The sequence below is a fragment of the Peromyscus maniculatus genome, chromosome 2 (assembly GCF_049852395.1).
Source record: "Peromyscus maniculatus bairdii isolate BWxNUB_F1_BW_parent chromosome 2, HU_Pman_BW_mat_3.1, whole genome shotgun sequence".
In the NCBI taxonomy this organism is placed as follows: Eukaryota; Metazoa; Chordata; class Mammalia; order Rodentia; family Cricetidae; genus Peromyscus; species Peromyscus maniculatus.
This window is the reverse complement of record NC_134853.1, coordinates 159,532,631-159,550,993: the sequence shown is the minus strand read 5'-3', so window position 1 is coordinate 159,550,993 and position 18,363 is coordinate 159,532,631. Positions and strand designations below refer to the sequence as shown.

Here is an 18,363-nt window from a genome sequence, read left to right as displayed (position 1 = left end):
ATGTCTTTCCAGAGTACTCTCAGCCTGTCCCTGGACAGTCCCACCCATGCCATTTGTGTGCTGGGCATGGAAATCACATTGGACATCAGTGGGTAAGGCTTCGGGGCGTCTATGGGGTTCCTGCAAGGGGTGGTCTGGGTAGCAGCCCCATGCCCAGGAATCAGCTGAACTGGCTGGCCTCCAGGAATCTGGTTGGTCTACGGGGGCCTTCCAGTCCCACTGCAGGAGACCACCTTACAGCTTTCCTCTGCTTCTCACTCCTAAGGGCCCCCTTAACTTTGACGCAGTCGTGAGGAGTAGGCGAGGGGATGTTTTCCTTGTGGTCCTTGCATTGGCTCGCTCCGGGCGTGGGAGCTGGGGCCTGTATATAAAATGAAGATTTGGTTACTTGTGAGGTGTTGGTGGGAGGGTGAGGTTGGGGCTGGAAATCCTCGGGAAGAAGGGAGGTCGCAGGGTAGGGGCGGTAAGAGAAAAGCTGAAGACATTAGGGCCCCCCAAACTCCACTGGCCAGCAGGCCACTTCCTCAACCCCAGAAGATGGATGAGGATTGGAGAGATGTCCTCAGACCCTCCTGCCTCCTAGGCTAGTGAGACCCTGTGCTTCTAACGTGCGGTGTCTCTGTCCAAACCAGGTGTGCCCCCGAGAACTGCCAGTCCTTCACCATCCGTGGCTCCCCCAGGATCCTGATCCACATCTCCAGCACAGTCATCACTGGGAAGGAGGATGCCGTGGTCTGGCGACCCATGAACAAACCCACAGAGGCACTGGTGAGGATGGTGTCACCCAGCCCCACTGTGGACGAGGACAAGGTGAGCCAGGGAGGGGAGAGGGCTAAGCCTTACCTACCCAGGTGATCCCAGTGTGGAAGCCTGCAAGCTTAGCTGAAGCCCATTGGCAAAAGCCAGCTGCAGCTGTCTGTGGGCAGGGAACAAGACGCAGTGGGGGATGGTGAGTGGCTGGAACCTGCCTGTCCGTGTGTCTAGGGCAGGCAGTTTCCTGAGGCGGGTGGTTCACTAGGGTAAGCACTGAGCCTTGAGTAGGCTAGAACCAAGGTTGCAAACTGGACCTAATGGTGCATGCTTATTAAGCCCAGTTAACTGGAAGGAGGATCAAAAGTTGCAAGAGCTACCTGGGCTGCAGAACAAGTTCAAGGCCAGCATAAGCAGCTTCAGTGAGACTCTAGAAGTCCTAGGTGGTTGAGGCCCCTCGGGCCAGCTCACAGTGGGCTGTTGGAAACTTAGATGGCTGGAGCACAAAGCCGAGGTCAAATGCCTAGACTCCACCTAGCACTCTGGCGCTGGGCTCCTGCTCTCCACCCTTAACAGATCCTCCCACTGTCCCCACAGGTGTTGGTCTCCTACTACTGTCCTGACACAGAGGTCCCCACGGCCACCGCTGTGCTGTACCTCACCGGCGTTGGTGAGTCTTGCTGCCTCTAGGAGCTGAAGCCCATCCAGACCTCCTCTGGAGAGGAGGGCAGATGGTGTGCCAAGCTAGGGAGAGACTCCTCATATATAAAATGCCTCCTATTGCTTCCCTTGGGGTTCAGTCACTCCTCCCTTCCTTAATTTCCTGAGGATAACAGCAACCAGAATCTGCCCCCTTCCTCACTCGCATCACTGACAGGTCTGGTACAAAATGCCTATGTCCTCTCACTGTGGATCTCTACCCTTAGCAACTTACTGATGTAAGAAGGCCTTAAAACTTGGTGTGAGTGCGCACCAGGCCAGAGGGAGGGCATCAGGTGCCCCTGGACTGGAGTTACAGGTGGTTGTGAGGTCTGATCATGCTGGGAACCGAACTTGGATCCTCTGGGAGAGAAGCAGTAAGAGCTCCTCGTAGCTGAGCCATCTCTCCAGCCCCATCTCCCAGCCGCTTCATAAAAACCAGGTGGCCACTGTCCTCTCTGCCTTGACCCGCTGCTATTAGACACACCTGTCATCCTTCTCTACACACGTCACCTGAAACGTATCGAGATCCCTCTTTGATCTTTCCCAGGGCCTTTTGCAGAGCCCTTCACCCCCAGCTGGCCACCAAAGGTGTTTCAGGCTCATGTAGCTCTTCTATAGACTCCCAACACTGTCTCTACCCAGGCAGTAGATGCAGGAGTATTGCCTTCCCAACCTAGCTTATGTGTCTAACTTAATGGATCCTAAACTGATTTCTATCTACCCTGCCCCAAGCCTCCTCTTAAATTCTGTGTATGTGTTCATGTGCATCATGTGGTAGACGAGGTCCTTGGGGTCAGAAGGGTGCTTGATGATCTTGAACTGTGGAGTTGGCAGGCAGGTGTGAGCTTCCATGTGGGTGCTGGGAATTGAAATTGGGTCTTCTACATGAGCAGCCAGTCTTCCGGGGGTTGGCAGATTCCCCCATCACAGCAGACATCGCTCCAGCCTTCTGGGTGTTCAGGCTCGTCACCTTGGTGTTGCCCTTCGTCCTCCAGGACTCCATGTCCGTCTAAATCTTAGACACTTTAAGTGTAGCTGGACTGCAAGGAGTCCTCAGCTCTGTCCAGATTGTCGTCCTCCTCGACATTTGCCCAGGTCTTCAGTGGGACTCCTAGCATCTTGCCATTCTGTGGGTCCAGTTTTGATCCCACAGCTAGAGTGGTGTATCTTCAGAAAGACTTCAGTTGACAGGTTCCCAGGCTTAGAGCTGCTTCTGTAGGACCCAAATCAAATCAAACGTCATGACTGCCACAAGCCCTCCCTCCATGAGTAGCCCAGCTACCCTCTGACACGAGTCTGGTTTTCTTGCCCCTTCTATTTTTGGCACTAGTGGCTTCTTTGACCCTTGAACTTGGCACTTCGTACATATTTCCCATTCCTCTGTACCTTGGACTCCAGATGTTAGATTTTTTTTTTTTTTTTTTTTTTTGTCGCTTTCAGGGCTTTGAGATGTTAATTTATAAGACTCCCTTAACTCCCTAAAGACAAACAGCTGGCTCCATTCCCTAGTCCCCTACACCCCCTGGCCCATGTTCCTGTCCATGAACATATATACTATCCTCTCCAGCCAACCTCTGTGCATACTTAAACAGTGCACTCCAAAATGGCAGTCTCTACACACTGCTGTATCCCAAGCGGTCAGGTTCACTGTGGGCAGCGGGGCACCATGCCTGCAGCTTGGGTGCTGAGGCTGCAGCAGCAAGCCAGGGCCAGGCTCGTGGCCCTGACCCTCCCGACGGGGCAAGTGGCACCTCACACAGGACCTAGGAGCCGAGGCTAAGGCCAAGTTGAAAGGAGCTGAGCTGAGTGGGAAGGGTTGGGCAGTGGGATGCCACGAGAAGGGAGTCCCCCAGGAAGGCTTTGGGCAGAAGCCTGGACCCTTAAATTTCCAAGGAATTCTGTGTTGATCCTTGTGTGTCTTCAAGTTCAAAGATTTTTCTAGAAAGGTAAGACGGTAGATTCCCTGTTGGAAGTGCTTGGACGGAAGGTAAAAGGATGAGATCATGTCAGGATCTAGGTCTGAGTGTGGATGGTGGGGGGAGACGGCCCCTTCCCTGACTTATTCGTGGGAACCAGCAGGCCTATGAGGACACTGGCTCACCACAAGTGTCCAACCTGTGGCCCAGTATAGCTATGGATACATTCCAATATAAAATCACACAAGAAAACTGAGTTGTTTTTCCTTTTTTAATGTGTGACTCATCATGTGGCTCTCAGCATGATTCTGAAGATGCTGAAATTCTTGACATTGAGACACCACGTTAGGCTCTCAACAGCATCGGAGGCTGGGCTTGCCCTGTGGGGACCACCGGAGCTTCTGGGCCCCATTAGCAGTGCAAGTGTCTGAGATCTCTCCCTTTCCTTTCAGAGGTCTCCCTAGAAGCAGACATCTACCGAGATGGACAGCTGGACATGCCAAGTGACAAGCAGGCTAAGGTGAGGTTTGCCTGGTCGAGGGAGCAAAGCAGGACCTTAGGGAGCCATCTCTGACCCTCGGGCCTATTTTTATCTGACCTCCAGGGTGTCTTTAAGTTTTATTGCTACACAAGTCAAGGTCAATAAAATCGATTTCTGACTTACTGAAAAGTAGCCAGGTGTGGTGGGAATGTGCCTTTCCAGCATCCACGATGTAAAGCAGAAGCATCAGGCACTGAAGGCCATTCTTGGGAATTCCAAGCTAGCCTGGGCTATAGTAGATCCTGTCTCAGAATAAAACAAAACCAGATGTGGTGGCCCCTGCCTGTCAAAGGCAGGATGGTGAGTTTGATGCCATCCTGGGCTTACATATCAAGACCTTTTCTTAAAACAAAATCAAAATAGGCAGGTGTCCAGAGGCACAGGCCTGCTTATGTAGCCACTAGAGCAGGTTAGCTTTGCCACCCCTGGACCTCTGGGGGGGGACACATCTCTTGTAGCATGCCTCTGTCTCTGCATTCCTGAAACCTGCGTTCAGCTTCCACTCACCCAGTCCTCATCCTCAAAGTCTGTCCCCTGGGTCCCCAGGACTGTGAGGACAAAGCTCTGCATGTGAGAAGCAGAGGGTGTGTTTGTCTCTTTCCTGCCTCAATGTCCCTGTCCTTTGCAGAAAAGATGGGTGTGGGGCCCGAATGGCTGGGGAGCCATCCTGCTTGTCAACTGTAATCCTGGCGAAAGAGGCGAGTCTGAAAAGACCAGTGATCAGGACAAGTGCAAAGGTACACCCTTCCGACGTCCCCACCTCTGCCAAGCTCTGGCCATTCCTTAGCACACATGCAGGTCACAGCCAATTCCTCAGATTAATCAAGTCTCTTTTCATAGGTTGGGAGTGTATTATTCCACAGAAGAGCATTTGCCTAACATATACAAAGACCCTGGGTGACATTGCTGTTATACCAAAGGGTTTTATGCCTTGAAGCTGTATGAGAGGCCACATGGTTTCATACAAAGATGTGTACAGCTTTTAAAAGAATTATTCATAAGCCAGGCGTGGTGGCACACTCCTTTAATCCCAGCACTTGGGAGGCAGAAGCAGGCAGATCTGAGTTCAAGGCCATCCTGGTCTAGAGTGAGCTCCAGGCCAGTCAGAGCTACACAGGGAAACCCTGTCTCAAAAAATTGATTCATTGCGTATGTGTGTATGTTGGAGTCCTTGAAGTCGGAGGACAACAGATCTCCTGGAACTGGAATTTACAATTGGTTGTAAGCTACTTGAAATGGATGCTAGGAGCCAAACCCAGATCCTTTGGAAGAGTAGCAAGTGCTCTTAACCACAAAGGCAACTTTCCAGGTCCTCGGCATGTGTTTTGAGACAAAGATCTCATGTAGCCCAGGCTGGCCTTGGACTTCTGATTATCGTGTCTACCTCCTGTGAGAATTACAAATGTTTCACCACACCATTTATATATAGTGCTAGGGACTGGACACTGAGGCTTTGTGCATGCTAGGCAAACACTATCAGCTAAGCTACATCCTCAGTCCCCATGAAGAGTCTTAATCGGACAACCCATTACTTCCTGGCTATGAATGAGCCTCATTTTGCCAGGGGATGGGGGGGCCGGGTAGAGATGAGATGTTGACCTCACAAGATGGTGAGAACTCCTGATCCCATAAAAGGGGTGTGGGAACCTCTCTATAGTGAGCAGGAGGTGCCTTCAGGCTGGGGACCCTAGAGCATCCCAGGAGTCAGAGGACCTCGGATAAGCCTTCAAGCCAGACATGATAGCTCACACCTGTCATGCCAGCACCTGGGAGGCTGAGGCAGGGGAATCGCTGTGCTCAGCCAGCCTGGACTACTAAGCGAGACTCAATGCAACTTGGCCCTTATCCCTGCTGCTCACTTTCCTGTCCCAGAGCCTGGCCTGCCTGAGCCTGTGTCCATCCTTGGTCCAGCAATACAGAACCTCTCTCCAATGACACTGACTGTGGAGGGCCCACAAGCTGTCCTTAAGAACTACTGTCTGATCCTCCATACTTCCAAGGAAGAGGCGAGCAAGGCAAAAGTCTACTTGCTCCAGAGTAAGTCCCAGCCCTATACCACCTTTAACAGGGTGCCCAGAATCTAGAGTTGCAGGTCACAGGCTGTGTGGCCAGATCTATGTTGCAGGGACTATCTGGCTGCCACCTTTACCAGACAGTTAATTTATATATACTACCATGGGTTAGCCAATCCATCTAGATATGGGGATGATGGTGCCTAGCTTCAGGATTCTCTTAGCTGGAAATGGAGAAACACATTTGAACTGATGGGATGCCTTATAAATATCTCCAAGTAACTCCTGCTAGGAGGATCTATCTTTGAAAAACTTAAATTTGTGTGGGGGTGTCTTGCCTACATGTATGTCTATGCACTGTGTGTGCCTGGTGATTAGGGGTCCACAAGAGGGTGTGAGGTTCTCTGGAACTGGAGTTAGATGGTTGTGAGCCTGCAATGTGAGTGCTGGAAATCTAACCCGGGTCTTCTGGAAGGAGTGTCCAATGCTCTTAACCACTGAGCCATCTCTCTAGTCTGGAACCACCTTAACACAAGACCCCCATTATAGTAAACCTTTGGAATCAAGTGGCTCAGAAGCTGGAGTGACAGTCATCAGGGTACACCCATGTGGTACCCTGTCCCCTGCTCACTCCCCAGCAGGCAAGTGGCATGTGCTGTTTGCTGTCCAGGTTGATCAAAGGCCTGGGGAAAAGGTTCAAGTGGCTTGGGGTGGGAGTCGGGGGTGTTGGTTTTTTCCCCATGACTGGGACCTGGTTTAATTGGGAGTGGTAAGAGGACCCAGGTGGTTATTGACACCAGGGAGAAGCTTGGCAGCTCAGCTGATTTGGAGTCTAGCTACTATAGAGACCACCTGATGTGTGACCAGCCACCTTCAGGGTCTCTCCTGTGGTTTACAGGACCTAAAACTCAAATCAGCTTCATGGTAATGGTGGCAGGGCTCACGCTCTAGGTGCCTCCTGAGATGTCTGGAGGGGTCATAGATCCATTATGTGGATGGCCAACATCTGGTGCAGTTAAGCACATCTCTGCATGCTGAATGTCTCAACCTTTAGGGACTCCTACAATTCTTCCCAAAGGTTAGATTTGTGAGTTCAAGTAGACACCCTACCTCATTAAAAGTGAGCATCACCTGAGCATGGGCTCTCTGAGTCCTGACTTCTGATGTGTTTGTCCTAAGCCTTCAAAAGGATGTTGGTGCTGAGGCTGGGGAGATACCTCGGTCAGTAAAGCGCTTGTAATCATGAATTATGAGTTCAGATGCCAGCACACATCTAGGTGAGGTGTGGCTTGCATCTGGAACCCCACAGCTGGGGGAGGTGGCTGACAGAATCTTGGGGACTTGACCAGCCACTTTAGTTGAATTGATAAGGTCCTGTTTCAGTGAAGGAGACCTTGTCTCAAGGTTATTGAGGACGCCTATGTCAGCCTCTGGTCTCGACATGCATGTGCACACACTTGTAAATACAGTTTGGTGCATTAAGTGACCCTTAACAGTGCTGGCGATCTCAGAGCCCTGGGCTCTGATGTTGAGAATGGATCATAAGCCTGCTGGGTTTGCCCACCTGGAACACCGCTAGCAGCTCCAGCTGCCACTCACCCCCTTCTCTCTCCTAGAAGGTACCGCCACCAGTACCTATGAACTGGTAATAGGACCTGGCAAGCCTGACCATGTCCTGGCTCCCTTTGAGAACCGAGGGAAAGAGACCTTCTACATAGAGGCCATAGAGTTCCCATCTGCCAACTTCACAGGCCTGATTTCTTTCTCCGTCTCCCTAGTGGAAAAGTCTTATGACCAAGTATGTCCCTGGGTCAGGGAGGATCCTTGGGCTTGGTGGAGGGAAGAGCTATGGGTGCTAGGCAGGACACCCACGTACGGCTCTCAGTACAGCTGGGGGGGGGCGGTCCAGAAAGCTGTGGAAGGTAGTGGGCTCTAGTGATGGGTTAAGATGAACAGCTGCAGACCCCAGGGGGTGCTAGGGAGAAAGGGGGCAGATGGAGCCAGGTCTCCATGGAGACCTGTCATACATTGCAGTTGATCCCGGAGGTGCCGCTCTACAAAGACACAGTGATGTTCCGGGTTGCTCCTTACATCTTTACTCCCAGCACCCAGATGCCTCTCGAGCTTTACCTGTGCAGGTAAGAGTTCTGAGGCCACCTGGGGAGGGTGTCTCACTAGCATCCTCTTCTGTCCGTGCTGGCCGGGAGACCCAAGAAATAAGGTCTTTGGAGAGTTGCATAGGATGTCAACAAAAACACTGGGTCTGGGACTGGACTAGAATCCTGGTGAGGACACTTTCCAATTGTGACTGGCTGGTACCATCAACTCTTGAGGGTCCAGTTATTAAATTGGATGTCTTGACATCATCTTCAAATGTCACTTTGTGCCCAAGGAAAGGATGTCCACTGTAGATCCACAAGTGTTGGTGTTCTCGATGAAAACTAAAATCCCAAGTTTTTCCAAGTGTGGTGTGGGGCACACCTTGAACCCCAGCACTCGGGTGACAGAGGTCAAGTCTGAGTTTGGAGCCAGCCTGGTCTGCAAAGCAAGTTCCAGGACACTGTAGTAATAAGACTTTGTCTCCCCCCCAAAAAAAAAAAAAACCACACACACACAAAACCTAACCCAGGTGTCCAGATGTCCCCCCCATCCCCACGCCCCACAGATAGATGACCTCATTGGCCATCTTGAGCTAGTTTCTAGCAGTCCTCATGGGGAGCAAACAGTCATCCAATGGTTTGGGTAGAGGACCCCATACAAGGATATAATAGCTTGTGTGTGCGCACAGGTGATCAAAAGGTGTGAACAGGCTTGGACTGCCAGTAGTTGCCAGCATAGTCTAGGCAGAAAAAGTCCAAGCCAGTGACCTACACTGCGGTGGGGATGGGGGGGCAGCGGCTCAGTTTACCTCACGGGCAGAATGTGGTCCTCTCCCTTGCCTTGCCCCTGGGGCCTGGAGTGGGACTGTTGCGAGGACCCTGAGGAAATCGCGGTGGGCTTCTCTCTCGTGGCAGGGCGCTGCAGCTGCAGGGCTTTGTGGACACAGTGATCAGACTGAGTGAGAAGAGCAACGTGCAGGTGGCATCTGTGTATGAGGACCCCAACCGCCAGGGCAAATGGCTGCAGGTAACTGACACCCCGACCTGGGGTGCTCCAGCTGTGGAGGAACGGCAGAGGGGCTGGACACCTGCCACAAGATGATCTTAACACAGTGAGCCGGCCAGGCTTGTCAGATCAGTCTAGTCCCCCCTCCTTCCAGGTGCCAGGCGCGTTTCGAGGTCAGTTGGAGACCTCGGTTGCAGGTGTTGGAGCTGGGCTGTGAGTCTGGGCTTGTGTCTGGCCTAATGGCAGAGCCGGAGCTGGCTTGGCTCTGGTTCCGGAGAATCCTTCCGTTCCAAGCACATCTGAGCACTTACTAGAGGCTGTGGTACCAGCAGGGGCTAGGGATGAGTGAGGACAGGTACCCTCCGGCCAGGCCCCAGCTACACGCGAAGCTGTCTCAAAAGACACCCCGCCCCCATCTACACACCAAAAAACTCTTCAGCTGAGATGCAGGGAAGTTTGGGTGGGTGGGGACCTGGCTAGAAGGCATCACAGGGTAGGACAGAGAGCATGGTGACTGCTTGTAGGTACCAGAAACAATTGATTTGCTTTGAAAGTAGAGTTTGAGAAGACCTGTCAATGGGGGGGTGGGGGGTGGAATTCTCAGCCTTAAACTGGAAGGTGGGATGTGTTGGGCAAAGCCTCTGGGGGAAGGTTTTGAGGTCCGAGCAGGAGCTGACCAGGCTTCTCTCGGGCTGTTCCCAGGGAATAGTGTAGCTGATGAAGAAAATTAACTACCATCTTTGTCTGCCCCAGGATGAAATGGCTTTCTGCTACACTCAGGCTCCTCACAAGACGGTGTCCTTGATTTTTGACACCCCTCGGGTTTCCAATATGGAAGAGTTCCCCATAAAATACTCACTGGTGAGGAGCTGGGCTGTGTTCTGATTATAGTGAACCTCTAAGGCCCGGGGTTGAGCCGGGAAGATGGGGTGCTGGGGGCAGGGGTCCCAGGTGGCCTCTGGGGAAGAGGGGGGATAGATGTGCATGTTCCTGCCAGTCGGGAGTGAGATGAGGCCTACATCCAGTTCTTCCTATGTAACCCTCTTCCCCATTGGGTGGTCTCCTAGAGCCCTGGCGTTGGCTACCTGACCCACCACACCGAAGACCACGGAGTGGCTAGCCTGGATTCCATCGGGAACCTGATCGTATCCCCACCAGTCAAGGCTCAAGGCAAAGACTACCCACTAGGCAGGGTCCTCATTGGTGGCAGCTTTTACCCCAGGTGAGCTAGACCAGCTGGCAGGTGGCGAGCCGTCTTAAAGGAAAACGACTGTCAGTCTGGTCGCAGAAATTCTCCGTTCCCCTCAGCACGCTGCTCTGCATCCTTTGTGACACTGAAGGGTCCTTGAGCCTTTGGTTCGGGTTAGACTGGAGTTAGCTCCGCCTCCAAGCTTGCTTTCTCTAAGGATGTGGCACAGCTGGCGAGCTTACCTAGCAAGCAGGAGGCCCTGGGTTTAGTTCTATCCCTGACTCCTGCCTCTGTGGATTTGAGAGTAGCCTGAGCTACATGGGACCCTGTCTCAAAGTAAAAACTTCCCCCCCAAAAAAAACCAAACAAACTTTGATTTCCTGGGTTTAAACCAACTAGGTTGTTAAACTGTTAGTCCCCAAAACATGATGTATACAGAACCTGGGTTTGGGTTGGCGATCTTAACTCGAAAACCAGGTGATCCTGTAGTCCAGGGCTCAGCCAATTAGGATTACGTGATCTGCGCTTGAGCTAGGTCACAGTAAGGGCTACTACAAACACACACCCCTCTCTAAGTTTTGTGTGGGTGAGTGCCACGGCACACGTTGCGACCAGGACAACCTGTAGCAATCGGTTCTCTATGTGGGTCCTAGGGATTCAATCCAGGTCCCCAGGCTTGGTGACAAGTGCTCTTCTCTACTGAGCCAATTCCTTGGCACAGAGTAAGGAATCTGCCCCGCTACCTATTGGCAAAAGCAGTTCATAGCCTGGAGATGGCCCGATTCTCAGTGTATGGTGGGCAGCTACTCGAGGCCACAGCATCTCAAAGGCTGCTCGCGCTCTCTCTTCCAGCTCCGAGGGCCGGGACATGAGCAAGGCCCTGCGTGACTTCGTGTATGCCCAGCAGGTGCAGGCCCCTGTGGAACTCTTCTCAGACTGGTTGATGACGGGCCACATGGATGAGTTCATGTGCTTTGTCCCTGTAAATGACAAATATGACGAGGGCAAGGTTTGTGTTGGGGCTGGAGAAGGTGTCTGCTGGAGACCCCAGGGGCCCCGGCACAGCAGGTGACTCTGGTCTCCTTTCCCAGGGCTTCCGCCTCCTGCTGGCCAGCCCCAGTGCCTGCTACGAGCTGTTTGAACAGAAGCAGAAGGAAGGCTATGGGGACGCGAACCTGTTTGATGAGGTCAGACCAGACCAGCTCATTTCTAATGGTAAAGCGGCTTTTCTTCACCTAGGGCCCTTTTGGTTTTTCGAGATGGTTTCTCTGTGTAACAGCCCTGGCTGTCCTGGAACTTCACTCTGTAGGCCAGGCTGGCCTCAAACTCCGATCTTCCTGTCTCTGCCTCCTGAGTGCTGGGATTAAAAGCGTAAGCCATCACCGCCTGGCCACCTAGTACCTTCTTGAGCAGTTCCCAACTTGTGAGTAGAGACCCGGGGTAGGGGCGGTGGTGGGGTTTGAAAAACACTTTCACAGAAGTCGAATATCAGATAGCCTGCATATCAGATATTTACATTATGAATCCTAATGGTAGCCAAATTACAGTTATGAAGTAGCTAGAAAAATTAGTTACGAAGTAGCCATGAAATACTTTTGTGGTCAGGGATCACCACAACATGAGGAATGTATTAGAAGAGCACATCAGCATTGGGAAGATTGAGGACCACTGGTCTTCAATCACCACCCTTGGTAGAGAGGGCCCAGGAAATCCTAGGAGGTGGGGGATGGCCATTGTTGGGACACCTCACACCAGGAGGGGGGCACCCTACTATCCAGGCAGACCTGAGGTTCCAGGCTGCAGTGAAGTAGCTCCATTGGCCCCAACTGGTGATGCTGTATGACCTCCATGAGGGGCCACAGGCTTTAGTGGCCCTGACACTTCAGGTCTCCCTTAAGGAGGAAACACAGGGGGACCGGCAAAGGTGCGCCCCAGGCCACCTTCTGCCCTAAACACGAGAGAAACACGAAGGGACTGACTGTCTCCAGTAAGGTGGGGTCGTCGGGACGGTCTCTCGACCTGGGTTAGAGACTCGGGGTACCACCCCCATCCTGAGCAACGTTCTGTGGTAAGGTCCAGGAACACCTTCTTGTCACAGGGTTGAGAGGTCATGGGATACATACTAGAAAGCAAAGGTGGTGTCACTTCTGGGCTGGAACCTGAGGGAGCAGAGTTAAAGCTGTTGACCACAGCTGAGGCTCCTGGTACCCACGTAGGGGGTAGCGCAGCACAGCTGTGCAGAGTTGGTGTCCAGCTGAGCCGAGTCGGGGCTGATCTCACCACACTGAAGTACTGAGCTGGCTAGGGGCAGTAGATCCTGCCTGGGTTTTCTGGTGTTTTGTATCTTGGCCAGCACCAGATGTAAGACACTAGACCCAGGTGTGGTCCCTGAGACTGACAGTACAGTCACCGGTCTGAGGATGCCCCAGTGGCTGAGTCACGCTGGGCATTGATCTGCCCCCTGCCTGGCCTCTTTTGCTTCCCACAGGGAGGGAGTCCAGAACCATCTCTCAAGTCCTGGCTGATGAGAACTTGCGAAAGCAGAATGATTATGTGGAGGTAAAGGCCTGAGATAGGAGACTGTCCCCAAGAAGGTGCTGATCCTACTGGGGGTGCCAGCCCCAGATACAGATTTCAGGGGTGCAGTGGGGTGCTCTGTTCACTGGGTCTTGACTGCTCTTAGACCAAGAACATCCAATGCCACAGTACACTGGTGCCCTGGTCTCTGCAGAAGCCGCTGAGGGCCACTTGCCCTGGCAGGGTGGGTATGAGTCCAGGGCAGGTGGTTTGATCTCTTTCAAGATGGAGCTGGAAACCAAGGGTGCAGGGAAGTGTCCGAGGCAGGTGTGCCGAGTCGGCAGGAGTGGCTGCTTAGATCTGAGGGAAGGACCTGAAGACTTCTGGGTGCCCCTGCCCCACTCTGCGCATGTGCTTCCTCTCCCCTCCCCCACCCCTGCCCCCCTGAAGGACTAGTGGCCACCCAGCACCCCAGCTTTTTCTCTGAATGCACTTGACCTTAGGACTACTATACTATGTGGGAAGGAAAGGCTCGCATGGCCCACCAGGGCTCCTAGCTCATGGGATCTGAGCCAGATAGAAGCTGCTCCAAGGTCTCTTCTGGATTTGTGTAGAAACAAACAGGAAGGCTCAGCTCCTTCCTGATGATGATGTTCGCATCCCTGCCGTCTCTCCCTGCCTTCCCTGTGGTACAGAAATGCATTAGCCTGAACCGCACCCTCCTAAAGAAGGAACTGGGCCTGACGGACAAAGACATCATTGCCATCCCACAGCTCTTCTGCCTGGAGATGCTGACAAACATCCCCTCCGGCCAAAACTTCACAAAACACTTTGCACGGCCGTACTTCCCTGACATGGTGAGGGTCACTGGGCATGCCTGGTTCCAACAGTCTGCTTGGCCTTGCAGACCAGGGTGCTGGATGGTATCAGATGGGTGTGGCCTGAAATGGCAGCCTGATGTAGTCCCCAGGTTCAGGTGCATAGCACTAAAGCTGCCATGAAAGGGTTAAAGATGGGGGGGGCGGGTGTCAATGAACAAAGCTGAGCATGATAGTCTGGGATTGCTGGAGCCCCCTGGGTCTCAAAGCTGGCAGGGATAGGGTATGCAGACAAAGCCAGAGCAACAAATGCAGAGAGACAAAAATATGGTAAGCCACCAAGGTTAGCTGCTGGTCAGAATTCATGTTTTTCAGAGAAACATTGGCAGGCACTAGAAAACTAAGCAAAAATATTGATTTCACTGAGATTGATTGATACCTGCATGGACACAGGTTTAGGTTTGGCCAACCTTAAGGAGTGATGTGTGGGTTTTCCCTGTATCTAATTCTATATGCCACCCCACCTCCAGGATGGTCAGGGAAAGCTTTCCAGGGCTCAGATCCTGCCTGACCCTAGTTCTGTCTTAACAGCTGCAGATGATTGTGTTGGGCAGGAATCTAGGGATCCCCAAGCCCTTTGGGCCCCTAATCAAGGGCACCTGCTGCCTGGAAGAGCGAGTCTGTAACTTACTGGAGCCTCTGGGTCTCAAGTGCACCTTCATTGATGACTTCGAGTGCTACCTGACCAACATGGGAGACACCTGTGCCTGCGTTGTTATCCACCGGGTGCCGTTTGCATTCAAGTGGTGGAAGATGATCCCTTAAACCCTGGGCCCCGGGGCTGCCGGCTCTGCCCCAGAGTCGACGGCCTTTGTGATTCCTGGTGCACTGGGTTGAAGGGGGATGGGGAGCTGGAACGGTCTTTAGACAAACCTAACTGCAGAGGAAATAAAATAAGGTGTTCTGAATGCATCTTACAGAATCTGCCTCACTTTGGAGAAGGAAGGGGCTTCTGAGGGGGCTTGCGCCACTTGGATGGGGATGCGGCCCCCAGTCCCTGTTCCTTCTGAGTTTATAAAGGGAAACACAGCTGGACTTAGCCAAATGCTTTGGATTGAAGCAGCTAAACCCCACAATCTTTTTTGTTTTTTTGTTTTGTTTTTTCGAGACAGGGTTTCTCTGTGTAGCTTTGTGCCTTTCCTGGAACTCACTTGGTAGCCCAGGCTGGCCTCGAACTCACAGAGATCCGCCTGCCTCTGCCTCCCCAAGTGCTGGGATTAAAGGTGTGCGCCACCACTGCCTGGCCTAAACCACACATCTAGACTCCGGGCTGGAGGAAGGAGAAGGGGGCCTTAACATCTGGACTGCTCTAGAAGAGACCAGCTTCAGTGGGGTCGGCACCCTGCTGGTGGCAGCTGGCCCCAACAGATGGACGCTGGCTTTCCTCATCTGTCCAGTGGCATGAGGGATGAAGAGCTGCGTCAGCCTGTACAGGCTCCCAAATCCTGCAGTCCCCACTCAAGTGTCCTGTCTCACTGCCTCTGTCAAGGGCAGACAGCAGAGGGGTTCAGAGGTCTGGTATCCTCTGGGGCTCTCGCTGTGCTCAGGATCGGGCCCCTTGAGACCTTGGCAAACCTGAAGAGTGGTTCTCATCCCATGTGAGTTGGGGGCAGAGCTGGGTCTGGAGCCAGCAATGACCCCCACACTCCCAAGGGTTGTGTAGGTAGCATGGGTATGTGACCTTGCTTGTCTGATGGAGCAGTTGGGAGCAGGGCCTTACCCCAGGCTGGCCTGAAGCTTCCTGCCCTGCATCACTGTCCTCCAGTGTAGGTGTGACTGAACAGCTGTGACCTGGGGCTGCCACTTGGTGACCTCAACCTATTAAGGGGGCGGGGGGAGGGGGGACGGACTCAACTGTCCCACAGATCGGCTCAGGGCTAGGTATGGATTTGAATTTGCCAGCTGTTCTGGTCTTGGTGACAGTTTATCTTGCCCAATTTGTATCCACTGAATCCAAGTTTACAGCTGACACTACAACAGAGGACTTTGTGGCCGTGGCCCCTACTCAAGACCGTAACTCCTGAAGTTGAGGTGGTGGGTCTGAGGATAAAGGCTCCCCTAAGTCTACTTGCATTTCCAGATGGTTGGTTGAAGATTCATCTCTAGAGTCAGGGAAGGCCTGAGCCCAGGAAGGGGGCGGATAGCACTTGCCTGCCCTGGCAAACTTCTTTCCTGGGGGGACTCTACCTCTAAGGTCCCTGACCAAACTTGCAGGCCTCCCAGGAGCCCTGGTGGGCTCAGCTTGGCTGTTGACCCCCAGACTCCAGCAGCATAGTCTCTGGTACATCTGCTAGAAGCCATCTACCATGGCCTGCCTCTCGGACGCCTACAGAAGTGGATTCTCAAAGCTGGACACAAGAGTTCCCTGAGAGAGGTCTCCCGGTTCCTAAGAGATACCTCAGGTCTGGCTTATGAATGGCCAGTTCTGACAAGGCCAATGATTACTTGGCATCATACATGTTCTTAGTCAAGAAACGCACCTGCCTAAAGGTTCCATGCCAAGTCCTCACCAGATGCAGGGGTGGGAACTGAGGAGGACTCAGGCTGGCTACAAGACCCTAGAAGGAACCCAGTTCAGTGACTCCTCCAGGCAGGGAGATCATCCCAAGACCCACTGTGCCCTGAACCTATAGTTCTCATGGTCCATCTACAACTTGGGACTCCACTGCTCAACTTAAGGGTGGCGTGGATGAGAAAGTTGAGGTTGATAATCCAAAACCACTTATGTGACCCCCTGCCCCACCTCTGGAAGGCTTTTTTTTTTTTTTTTTAATTAGAGTCTCATGTTGCCCAGTCCAGCCTTGAACTCCCTAAATGCCAAAAATGACCTTGAGGGCAGCTGAGATGGCTCAGCAGGTCAATCTTAAATTTGGTCCCTGGGCCCCACAAGTGGAACAAGATTCCCACATCATCATGGGTTATTCTACATGTATGTAGGCGCAAACGTAAACACTCTGAAATCCTGATCTTCTTGCCTCTGCCTTCCAAGTGCTAGCATGTATGTGACTATGGCTAACAGTGGAAATGTAGCCGGGCGGTGATGGCACACGCCTTAAATCCTAGCACTCAGGAGGCAGAGGCAGGTGGATTCCTATGAGTTGGAGGCCAGGTCTACAAAAGAGTTCCAGGGCCGGAGCTGTTACACAGAGAAACCCTGTCTCAGAAGACCTACCAAACGGTGGGAATGTAACAGTGCTCCGGCGTGCTGAACAAACACTCCAACTCAATGACAGGCCTAGGAAAACCTATTAGATGGCACCAGGCCCAGGCCTCGGGACTCCCGCCTTCCTGGAGACATTTAGGGAAGGGCTGGAGCAGTGTGTGGTTAAGAGCACAGGCTGCTCTTCCAGAGGACCCAGATTTGAGTCTCAGCACCCACATGGTGGCTTACGTCTAATTCTAGTTCCAGGGGCTCCATCTTCGGGGCTCTGGGCATGAAGTTTTCACCCATACATATAGTAATGATTTTAAGCTTAGATTGTCTTTGCCCACCTCTGCTGACCCTGGCTCCTACTCCAATGCCTGGACTCCAAAGCTATTGCCTCTCTGTCTAGTGACTGGACAAGGCTGTTCCGTAGGCCTCTCCAACACTGCAGTCCACTGGGAACACCTCCCTTCCCAACGGGCAAGTGTGTGACGGCAGTCATCTGGGGCCCGTGTGTCCTCAGCCTAAGAAGATCCCGTGACAGGACGGCTCAGGAGGCTGCTGGCCTCTCTAGACAGCTTCACCACCAGCAATCAGCATGGCCTGCACCAGGTCAGCTTGTAAAAGGTCAGGTTGGGGTCTCTTCAGCTCTGCAGCGAAAGCCTTTCCCAGAGGGTGGCCGGGGGAAGTGACTACAGCCTTTCATCAGAGGTCTCAGCACAGGTCTCCCCAGCATCGGCCCCCTTCCCTGTGACCAAGCTCATCACATGACCACAACTCCTTTCCTCTCTAAAGCAGGAACCTAACCTTGGTGCACACTGCAGTGACAGCCAGGATGTGTGGGGGGCCAAGGGACCTCAGTCCAAACAGTCCTGTGCCCAGACAAAAGGCTGACCTCTCAGTGCCCCCTGGTGGGCAACTGGCCAAAATGACATGGCCAGGTACCCTCAGATCTCTTGTGAAGTTTGGGGGTGCTCTGAGTTAAGGCAGGGTTTTGTTCTGATAGACCCCTCATAGGGCTAGGGTGGATGAAACTTGCTGTGAGAATGCTTGCCCATCTAGGTGTGATCCCCAGGACCAAAACCCAAAAAAGTCCAAGTCAAAAGCATCTTAGGTCAACATTTGAGTGAGTGTGGTGACTTCACACCTTTACTCCCAGCACCTGGAAAGCAAAGGCAGGTGGATCTGGGTTCAAGGCCAACCTAGTGTACACAGCAAATCCCAGGCCAGAGATGGCTACATAGTGAGACCCTGTCTAAACAAGTCACCAAAAACCAAACCCACATCACACCCAACCCCAAGGACAGCAACAGGTAGCCCCCTGCATGCTCAGCATGCTCCCACTAACTAAGCGCTGGGCTAACTTCACCGTGAGGGTTGACATGTCTCACATATGCTGGGCACTGGGAAGGTGGGAGCAGGAAGCCAGCTTGAGCTCCATGAGACCATGTCCCACCCACAAAACTGAGCTGGGTCGGAACCTCTGTAGCCACTCCTGGTAAGGAAGCCTCTGGCCGTTGTCAACATTGGACTTCACTTCAGCATCATCCCTTAGGGCATCATGACTCTGCACTTCTCTAGGCCAGAATGGCTCAAGAAGCTTCCTAG

General features: G+C 52.8%; 1 protein-coding gene across 1 annotated transcript; it reads left to right on the top strand.

The window, feature by feature from the left end:
• Padi6 (peptidyl arginine deiminase 6) lies at positions 1 to 14,462 on the top strand. Its single transcript, XM_006975488.4, has 16 exons — positions 1 to 92; positions 633 to 810; positions 1,348 to 1,420; positions 3,821 to 3,888; positions 4,538 to 4,646; positions 5,821 to 5,946; positions 7,538 to 7,719; positions 7,956 to 8,059; positions 8,936 to 9,047; positions 9,780 to 9,887; positions 10,094 to 10,248; positions 11,068 to 11,224; positions 11,307 to 11,430; positions 12,704 to 12,774; positions 13,428 to 13,589; positions 14,142 to 14,462. Exons 1-16 carry the CDS (start codon positions 1 to 3, stop codon positions 14,373 to 14,375), a joined length of 2,055 nt encoding a protein of 684 aa, XP_006975550.1. The 3' UTR covers positions 14,376 to 14,462.
• Positions 14,463 to 18,363: the final 3,901 nt, after the last annotated feature.

Coding starts and splice junctions, on each gene's coding strand:
- Padi6 (XM_006975488.4), top strand. CDS start 1: ATGTCTTTCCAGAGTACTCTCAGCCTGTCCCTGGACAGTCCCACCCAT. Junction 8,060..8,935: donor CTCGAGCTTTACCTGTGCAG/GTAAGAGTTCTG, acceptor CTCTCGTGGCAG/GGCGCTGCAGCTGCAGGGCT. Junction 11,431..12,703: donor AGACCAGCTCATTTCTAATG/GTAAAGCGGCTT, acceptor TGCTTCCCACAG/GGAGGGAGTCCAGAACCATC.